General features: G+C 40.1%; 1 protein-coding gene across 11 annotated transcripts in view; it reads right to left on the bottom strand.

Moving 5' to 3' along the window:
- Positions 1-2,198: 2,198 nt before the first annotated feature.
- The window catches only part of PLCB4 (phospholipase C beta 4), a 460,969-nt gene continuing 452,745 nt past the window's right edge, over positions 2,199-10,422 (bottom strand). For 9 of the 11 annotated variants that reach the window (XM_070471870.1, XM_070471875.1, XM_070471874.1 and 6 more), the window contains 4 exons: positions 9,447-9,504; positions 8,922-9,008; positions 5,909-5,945; positions 2,199-3,718 (listed from right to left, as the gene is read on the bottom strand). In XM_070471870.1, coding sequence (XP_070327971.1) covers positions 3,630-3,718; positions 5,909-5,945; positions 8,922-9,008; positions 9,447-9,504 — 271 coding nt within the window. In that variant the 3' untranslated portion in view covers positions 2,199-3,629. The remainder of the gene's footprint in view (positions 3,719-5,908; positions 5,946-8,921; positions 9,009-9,446; positions 9,505-10,422) is intronic. The other 2 variants (XM_070471879.1, XM_070471880.1) reach the window with 1 other exon arrangement.

Here is a 10,422-nt window from a genome sequence, read left to right as displayed (position 1 = left end):
AATACTTTGGCCACCTGATGTGAAGAACTGACTCATCTGAAAAGACCCTGATTCTGGGAAAGATTGAAGGTGGGAGGGGAAGGGGATGACAGAGGATGAGATGGTTGGATGGCATCACTGACTCAGTGGACAGGAGTTTGAGTAAGCTCCGGGAGCTGGTGATGGACTGGGAGGCCTGGCGTGCTGCAGTCCATGGGGTTGCAAATAGTCGGACACGACTGAGCAACTGAACTGAACTGGATTTGATGAAATACTTCACTTACTGACGGGTTTCCCTATCTTGTCAATCTGGTTTATTTTCCATGACGCCTTTTATCCCTTCCCCAAAGGGGAATAACAGTCTACTTAGGGAAGAAGTACAGTCCAATATAGGGCTTCCCTAGTGGCTCAGATGGTAAAGATTCTGCCTCAAGTGTGTGAGACCTGGGTTCAATACCTGGGTCAGGAGGATCCCCTGGAGAAAGAAATGGCAACCTACTTTAGTGTTCTTGCCTGTAAAATCCCATGGACAGAGAAGCCTGGCAGGCTATTTGGGCATTCCAGTCAGCCATGTATGTACAGTTGAATATCCTTTCAGGGCTGACAGGAGGGAGCAAGGTAAAAATTGAGGCCAGTGTCTTGATCCCCAGATTGGAACCAACAGTCCTGGGGGTCTGAGAAGCAGGATGTAGTATCTCCACTATAAACTTGCTTCTTGGGGCATAGACTTAGAAAATGGCAAGCCTCCTGAAGAAACCTCCATGGTCTTGGAACAACATGGCACTAGCTGCTAACAAATGGCCAGAGGAGGTATTTGCATGGGTGATCTGAGCTCCTGCCCTCTGCTCCACCCCACCCCCTCACCCCCCCCCCCCCAAATCCTGACTTTCTGTGTATCCCAGAAGAAAACTGGAAAAAACTGAGTCAAGGGTGAAAACTCTGTTGAGCAGAGACCTTGAGACCCTAGAATGGAAGGATCCACCTTGCAAGACTGTGGTCCAAGGCAGTCAGGAGCAAATAGGGGTAACCGGATGCTCCTCCCCACTGCCGGGAGGGCATGCGAGCTTCCATTTACACCCAGAAGCCATCTGGGAAGAGAAGCAGGGAGACTTCCTTAATGGGGAGGGAACTCTAACTGGGAGACTGACTTTCAAGTAATTGAATATATCTCTGAAATAAGTGTTTGTCTTTTTAAGTTTGAAGAGACTGAGTAACTGTAATTGGCAAGATTTTTTTGTCCTTTATAATAAATGAGAATGTAGGATCTGAGTGCAACATGAGCTTACAATTGAAAATAAACCCATCTTTTTGCTGTACACTTGAACTGTGTGTACATGTTTAATCCTATTACGGTGGATTCTTCTGGAAGCGCATGTGTGCCTGCTAAGTCGCTTCAGGTGTGTCTGACTCTTGGCAACCCTATGGACTCTAGGTCACCAGGCTCCTCTGTCCATGGGATTCTCCAAGCAAGAATACTGGAGTGGGTTGCTGTCCCCTCTTCCAAAGGATCTTCCCAATCCAGGGATCGAACCCCCATCTCTTACGTACATCTCCTGCATTGGTGGTTGGGTTCTTTACCACTAGTACCACCTGGGAAGTCCTCATCTGGGAGTAAGATATCTCAAATAATGAAAGTAAACCTGGTTAGAGACAAAATTGGCTCTGGATTTAAGCTGAAGACAGAAATATTTATGGCAGTGTAGGAGGATGAAAAGCCAGAGACGAAATGATCAGAAAAACGGGAAAAGTAGGAGTACTCTTTTAGGAGCAGAGCAGAGAGGGGTGAATGATGGATTCAGTCAAATGCTACAGAATGGTGAGCTCAGCTGAGCCCTAGGAAGGAGCTATTTGATTTCCTGAGAGAGAGCCATTTGAAATCTTTCAAAACTGGCCATCCAGTTTTACCATTTTAAAAGCCATCAATTTCATGAGATGTTAGTGTGGAAAAATATGGACTCAAACTCTACTGTCTTACAAATAAGGAAATCTGTAACCAGAGAATTTCAAAAGAACCCAGTTCAAATGATAAATATGAGAAAAAGGAAAAACAAGTAGTTTACATTGGCAGTCAACCAGTCAACCTTATTTATATGTCAGAAGAAAAATGTGTTGGGTGCAGGCATAAACCCCCCTCTAAGAACAACGAAGAGATTATTTAGGAAACATAAAAAGTACACGGGAAGGCATCCTGAGGAGCAAACACTCTGACAGATGTTGGATGTGTTTTCCTTTTTTTATTAGAGAAGTTGGAAGTTTAATTTCAATATTGATGGTAACATAATTCTCTGTTTTATTCAGAGGAACACACAGAATCAATCTGTACAAGCATATACAACAATCCGGTTGGTGGTCTGGTGCCCTAAATCAGTAATCTGATTAGTTCTTGAGTACGGTTTCCATGCGCTCCTCTGGGCATTGGGCACAGCTCCATCCCAAGAGGGACTTTTCCATGCACTGTCTGCCACACAACTACAGCAGGCTTAAAGACCATGCAGGTTAACACTGTAGCAAATTGTTTTGATATTTAACAGACATAAAAAGGTTATTTCCTGATATGAAATTCTGAAAATCTGCATAAATATTTTTTGTGTAAAATTAAATTAGTTATGTATTTTTTTGAAACTAGAACTTGAAGTATCAAGAATGCCCACATAGTTCATATACACATATATATAGACTTTTTCATTATGCTAAAAGTCTTTAGAGTCAAATTATATTCTGTGCCATACAGTTACTTAACCAGTATTTATTTGCATTAGGTTAACTGTGTACAGATTAGTCATAATTGGTGCTTGTGTATCATGCAAACATAGTTCTAGTATTCCTGTTCACTAATCTTGTCATGTGGCAATACTTACATGATTTTGCTCTCTGACAGTGTGAATTAGGAGCATAAATACTTTTTACATGGTCACATTTACAAACGGTTGCCAATAACCACTTCACAATCTTCATGGTGTAGAAGTGAGCTGTAGTAATCTAGGGTCAGCAGAAGCAATTCCTAGGAAGCAATGTCAGATGTCAGCTTCTTAAATGTGCCTGAGAGTTCTCCCTGTGAGCACAGCGGGTTTTGGCACAAGGACTCGGTTCTATTTTTCTGCTGTTCTAAGCATTTCCATGACTTGCAGTCAATTAGCTTCGGATGGCATGGTGGAGACATGGCACTTACTGATGAGGTAACTCAGATGTAGAAAAATTCCGCCCCCCCCCCCAATTATTTGTCTAGCAGCTCATCACTGCTGCTAATAAATTTGTAGAGTTCTGCTCCCCCCACCCCAGGGCAGGTGCTTGCTATTACATGGCTAATGCACTACTTTTGCTGCTGCTCAAACATGTCTTAATGCATCACAAAGCAGAGTTTTTAACACCATGCTCATTTACTTGTGATGATATTTTCTAGCAAACATGTTGAAGTGGTATGATCAACGGGTAAACTCTGCCTTACTGGAGTCGCAATTTTGGGGGATTTGTAACTACTTTTGGTTGGCCAAGGAAATTCAGTGTTCAGAATGTTTAAGAGAAGCAAGTCTCTGTGGTCTCAGGTGACACTTTGTCTACGTGAGAAGGAAACGCAGAAGACATCAGCTTTCTTCCATGGAATCTGTGTTCAGAAGCTGGGGGGTGCTCTTTGACGTGGCGGTTCTGTGGTTTCAGTTTGTGTCCTGGAGTTTCACACAACTGTTGCTGGTCTGCGGTCCATCTCGGCTTCCAATTTCACCATCTGCTGCATCTCCTTCGCCTGTAACATCAGAAACAAGACCTTACATGTTGAAATCCTCTCCTGAAGACATGCAGCAAAACCCCACCTCTCTTTTCCCTTGAATTTGATGCTTGTCACTATGTCCTGGCTACTTAAAAGTGTGGTCCACAGACCAGCACCATCAGCATTGCCTGGGATCTTGTGAGAAATGCAGAATCTTGGACTCCACCCCCACCCTTCTGACCCAGAGTCTGCATTTTAGTAAGATCCCCAGGGAATTTTTATGCATGTTAAATTCTGAGAAGGAATGGTCCACACAGTACCAGGAAAACAACTGGAAAAGAAGCTACACCTGTCACTTGTAGAGTATGTCATTTCTAACTGTTTGATTTATTTTCCACAGACTGACATGCCTTGACTGTGTGTAGATAATTTGATCACTTTTAGAATAAGCATTGCTTATGCACAATTTATTCCCCAAATAGCCTGAAATTTAATTAAAAGTGACTGTCTAAGAATCTCACGGATGGAGAAGTTTGGGTGGAAGTCTACTACATTGATTTGGTTGGAGTATGCTGTGGACAGAATGTTACACATATATGTAGGGCTCCTGGAAGGCTACGTCCAAAAAAGTCTCCTTACAGGCTTTTACTTCTCTGGAGCAATTCAGCTTTTACAGTCCACCCTAGGAAGTAAGCTACAATGGACTGAATCGAATGAATTAAGGCTGTCAAGAAGACAACCAGCTGATTTGAGAGGTGGAAAGGCGTCAGATGGGGACAGGTTCTGGTGACAAATCACTGCCTGGCAATATAGGGAAAAATCAATTGGTTCATTTTAAGTTTTACTTTCCGACCATGTGCTTTTTTTCGAACCCAACGCATGTATATTTTGGAGAAAAAATAAAGCATTCCTGTCCTCTTTCAGTGACAGATCACTTTGAAATAAAGGACATTTTTAAATGGAAACATGGATATATAAAGATATAACTTGGAGGAGGACTCTGATGAGCTCCGATGTTACTATTCATGTCGACTTAGGTATTCCAACTAAATGGAAGGTCAGTGGGAGGATTTAGTCAACTCTGCAGATCATCCTATGAGCATCAAAATGTCCCAAATGAAGTCCTGCTATGAAATTAGTTTAACCCACAGACCACAGAGTGATCTCCTTCTTATTGTTATTCTTAGATTGTGGCTTTAAATTTCATTTTGGTGAGGATGGATATAAAAACACCAAAGATAATAATTTTCTGCTTACATTTAGGATGGATGGCTCCCACTCCCCAGATTTTTTTTTTTTAATGCCTGAAACCTACTAATGCTCTAATAGAAAAATGAAGAAATGGAGAAAATACACGAACATGAAACTATGACACAAACAGTATTTATAAGAGATGACAGTGAAATATTATCAGCACTGGAAATTAAATGCTCTTATGTTCAGTAAATAGTAATAAAGGATTCCCTCTGCTTCTTTCCCTCTAGCATTAAGGACAATATCAAACATGTTTTAGAGAGAAAGATCATATTAATAGTACAGGAGGATTCCAAGAGCCAGGTTCTCATATGAGCAGGGTGACCATTCATGCTCATTTATCAGGACAGTTCCAATTTATGCCTATGGTCCTGGCTATTATGAACAACGTCCCCTTTCACTTTCAAAGCTATTCTGTTTGAATGCTAAATCATATGGTCACCGTATTTATAATGGGTGATTAGGTTCCCTGGCAGACTGGTTCTAACAGAAAGCATGACAACAGTTATTGTACAGTGATGCTGTATAATGTGCTTGCATGCAGACCATAACTGTCTGTTACTAAAAACCACCAATCAGCTTTTACCGGGTGCTTTAAAAATTAATGGCAGTCATATTAATGTTTGTAAAAGATCTGACTCTGTGACCCAGTTTCAGCTGTGATTGGTCCTTTGGACCACTGTATATCACTTTTTTCAGTGACTGGGTATGTCTTCATCAGCATGATTTGAGATTCCTAGGTCTGCAACTGGAAAGGATGCTAAAACGCCATCAGAAATAATTCTCTCAAGACGCTGGGCATTTCAGTTTGAATTGTACATCAGAAATCCAAGCATCAAATAGTCAAATTTTTCAATCAAACCCTTGCGATCTTAACTAGACAAGAGCAGATGTGAATCGTCAAAGCACCAAGAATACGAGCGCAGTTGAGCAGGAAGGCAATATCTTGCTTATCAGAATTTTCAGTCCTACCTTGCGTTTGGGACACTGCATGACAGGATTTCAAAAGCTGTTTGTACAAAAATAGTAATGTCAAAATTGAGTCATACATACAAAACAAAGAAAATAAATGAATACTGACATGAATTTGAAAAATGAATGCAAAACCATATACAGAAAAGCAAAAGGCTAAGAATAAAACATGTATAGAACCATCAGCAACAAACTTACCCCAGGTTGATTTCAACAGAAACAAAAGAACAAAAGTGACCAATGCCTCTCAGCCCAGACTGCACCTCTCCCGTGGGGTGAGACCCTCACTTCTCTTCATTATATGATAGGACTGATGACAAAAACCAACTTTTAAAACTTGGGTATGACAGTAATGGAGCATTCCATGTTTGAAATGGTGCATGTCAAGACAGATGAACTCATGTATGGCTGGGAGATCTATGGGAAATAGTAGGGGAAAAAAATCCCCATCCTTCGGAGTTTTAAATGAATAATTGGCCAACCAAGCAGGCAAAGCCATAGAAAGGATATAGGAGGTTAGGATCCAGAGTCAGGACCCAAATAGAATAAAACTTGAGTTGTTTCTGCCAGTGCCCTCAACACTGTCTAACTAATGAAGTAGATGATTCCAGGCTTTGCTTTGGGGCAACTGGAAATATTTATAGGATAATGGTTACAGGAAACAGTAAGAAACTTTAAAGGGAGATATTACTGCAGAATGTTAAAATTAATTTATTTTTGGCTCAGAAATGAACAAAAAAAAGTCTTGGGGTTTAATGGTAGTTTGGGAGATTGTTATACAAGTTTGGGATTGTCTGGAGACAGGAAACTGTTTTCTGTCAATGAAATTCTGAATTGAGTTGCATCTTCCTGACCCAGGGATCGAACCTGGGTCTCCTGCATTGCAGGCGGATCCTTAACCACTCAGCCACCAAATAGGTTATAGGGGGAGCTCTCCAGATGGTTCCAGACCTCACCTAATATGGGAGAAGAAATAGAGCTGCAGGATCTTTTGCACTGTGCCAAGACAGTGTTGAACCGTATGTAGCAACTGAATTGAGAGGTGTTCAATCTTTAGATTCCCCCTCTAAAAGTACACTAGAAAATATCTGGGATTGAGTTCGTTACAGAATGGGCCATATTTGTAAAGCAAAGCCGAACACAGAAATTCAAGTCCAAATTCCACACTTGCTGGAAGCATCAATATACCTTGAATTTCTTTTCATGGAATCTCATTAAACCGTCACCAAATCTCAAGCCTTCTTTCCTAAGCTTCTGTGATTCAAAGTATCAGGTGTGGGTGGTAGGCATTACCTGTGACCCCTTGAAAGAAGTCACCATCCTCCCAGTAAGATCCAGTCAATACCATTATCATTAATCCAATATCTCAGTGCAAAAATTCAGGTGTGATTTGAGTTAGACATGTATTAGGATAAAAAGCCAAAGTGATTTTTAAATTGTGTACTTTAGCTCTGAAACTAAAAACACTAGGTATTCTCTAGCTCTGATATATACCACTATTGTAATGATGAGCAATTTTTAGCACATTTATATTCTTTAGTCAAACTTGTTGCTAAGCAACACAGGGGTTTCTAAGTGGTTTCTTAATTTAGTTAACTGACACATAGCTGCATCTTACCGTCATTGTGCCTTCTTCTCAGGCATCCCTACCCTGACCCAGTGCTGAGTCACTGAAGTGGATTCTAAAGTTTTGGAAACAGTGGCTATTCCCTTACCCATTCTCCTCACCCTCCAGAAACACTTTCTGAGAAACGGCTTTGAGAGCAAAAACAGTTATGTAACTTGTACTAGAAGGCGCTGTGTCTATGGACTGGTCAAATGAGTGGGACAGATCCTCCACCTTGGGGATCTGTGGGCTATTCATGAATAGAAGCATTTAGCTGGAAAAGAAATGGGAAACATAACTTAGAAGAATGCTGATGAATAAAACTTCTATCAACCAAAAAGCAAAGGATATGAAATCAGAAGTTGGATTTATTTGTTACTCAATTGCAATACAAAAAAATCCCCCCTGATTTTACTGTTTTACTTTCTCAAAGGTACTTTTTAGTGTAATTTCCACTTAAGTTTTCTTCAATGGAAGCCATTTACTCTAAAAAAAATAAAATACCTTAAATAGGATTACTTAATATATGAAAGGAAACAGGAAAGATTAATGCAGTACAAGTACAGATTTCAGTAAAACCTCTTTACTATTTCCAGATTGAAGTAAATTATCTAGAAATAATAACTTCCAAACCAACTACACATGAAGAGGTGTATTTGGACTGAGATAGACTGAAATTTTAACTGCTACTGAGGGTCATTGTGCCATGGAAGCTAGAGGTATTTCCATCCAATTGAAATGAGACTGTGGATGGCCAGTGGGTTGCAGCCCAACTATCTGAACTCCACTTGAGGCAAACACACATTCATCTTGATGTTGGTATATACATGACAGCTCCTGAATAGCTGGATTTTGGAGAGTCTTTTTATCTGTGTATATTCTAATTTTAGTGTTTAACACTAAGAGTATGCTACCCACTCACATTCAGTGGTTTCTAGAATTATGGTGGTTCATGCGTTTAGCTTTGGCTTGTAAGTCCTGAGAAGGTTTTATAATTTCATTTTTAGATTGAGGTTGAAAATAGGTGGTTTCTCATTTGCTTTTAAATAAAATATCATTTGTCTCTAGGGTACAAGTGATATAACTCCATACAAAAATGGAGAAGTAACTTATAATCTGTTTTCTCCTCCTCTCAGGAACGTCCTTTTTAAAATCCCCATCATCTAATCAAATTTTGATTCTTTTTTTCTCCACAGCCACATTCCTCTCCCACTTCAAAAAAAGTACTTTCTGTTCTTGTTGGATGAAAAGGGGAAAGTGTAGTAATGGCACCAAATTTTTCTAGCCACCTTTCTGTGCCACTATGCAGGCCACTGGCTTTAGCAGAAGGGTGACTGTGGGCCATGGCATTTGCCTCCAGAAGCTGGTTGGCTGCCTACATCTTTTTATGCTTTTTAAGTGAAATACCTGCTCATTCTGTTTCTCTAGGAATTCGAGGTGCTCAAGCTGGACTTTTTTCAACTGATCCATTTCTTTGGACTGCTTCATGGCAAGCTGCAAAGCAAAACAAAACACCTCTGATCAACTTTGGGTTGTAACCTTAAAACTTATGGATGAGGGTTGGTAGTTTGCAGTTTAAGAGAAAGATATAAAAATAATAAAAAAAAGAAGAAAGAAAATAGCCTGAAAACTGGGAGAATTTAAACCCCATAATTTTTACTGGTAAGACAGTTGCTGCCAAAATCTTAGAAAAGAAAAGAGTATTTGTGCATGATTAAAATTTGGCTTCATTTTCTGTATAAAATGGTACCAAACAATTACCTTAAAGATTTTAGTGAGAGATTAGCTTTCAGGGAGAAGAGAAGAGAAGCTAGAATATTTAGCATACAGAAAAATCAAATTAAGCAAATTAGCTAGAAGTCTGAAATCTAAGCATGAGCTACTATTTAGTTTTTTTCAAAGAAAAAGTGCTAAGAAAATTATGATACTTACTCGCTTTCTTTCTTCCAGAAACTTTTTCGTGTTGCTGCTGTTTAACTCCCTCACTCTCCTAAAAGCAAAGGTGCGAACAAGAGTTGGTATGTCACTGGATGGAATTGATATTAAGTAAGAAAAGTCATATTTCATTTAATTATTTGGATGAGATTATACTTGCTTTTCCTAATTTTTTGAGGGATTTTGAAATATACAATGTACAGAGAAAAAGACACAAAACACCCGTGTATCCATCACTCAGACTAGTCATGAGACAGGCTACCACCCTGTCTCATATTTTTAAAGGAAATAAAAAGTGCTGCAAATATAAACAAAGCCCCCTTTGTATTTTTCTGGACTCTATTTCCCCTCTTTCTCTCTCTCCAGAGGTAATCACTATTCTGAATTTTGGTGTTCCCATCAATCAAGATAGGCGGAAGAAACATCAACAGCCTCAGATATGCAGATGATACCACCCCAATGGCAAAGCGAAGAGGAACTAAAGAGGCTTTTGATGAGGGTGAAGGAGGAGTGCGGAAGAGCTGGCTTAAAACTAAATATTAAAAAAACTAAGATCGTGGCCTCCAGCCCCATTACTTCACGGCAAATAGAAGGGGAAATGTTGGAAGTAGTGACAGATTTCCTCTTCTTGGGTTCTAAAATCACTAAGGATGGTGACTGCAGCCATGAAAACACAAGATGACTGCTTCCTGGCAGGAAAGCGATGACAGGCCTAGACGGTGTGTTGAAAAGCAGAGACAATACTCTGCTGACAAAGGTCTGTATAGTCAAGGCTATGGTCGTCCCAGTGGTCAGTTATGGTTCTGAGAACTGGACCGTAAAGAAGACAGAACGTCAAAGAACTGATGTCTTTCAACTGTGGTGCTGGAGAAGATTCCTTGGACAGCAAGGAGATCAAAGCAGTGAATCTTATGGGAAATCAACATGAATACTCATTGGAATGACTGATGCTGAAGCTGAAGCTCCAGTATTT

The sequence above is a fragment of the Odocoileus virginianus genome, chromosome 9 (genome assembly GCF_023699985.2).
Source record: "Odocoileus virginianus isolate 20LAN1187 ecotype Illinois chromosome 9, Ovbor_1.2, whole genome shotgun sequence".
Classification (NCBI taxonomy): Eukaryota; Metazoa; Chordata; class Mammalia; order Artiodactyla; family Cervidae; genus Odocoileus; species Odocoileus virginianus.
The sequence above is the reverse complement of the archived record's forward strand: the minus strand, read 5'-3'. Positions and strand labels throughout refer to the sequence as shown.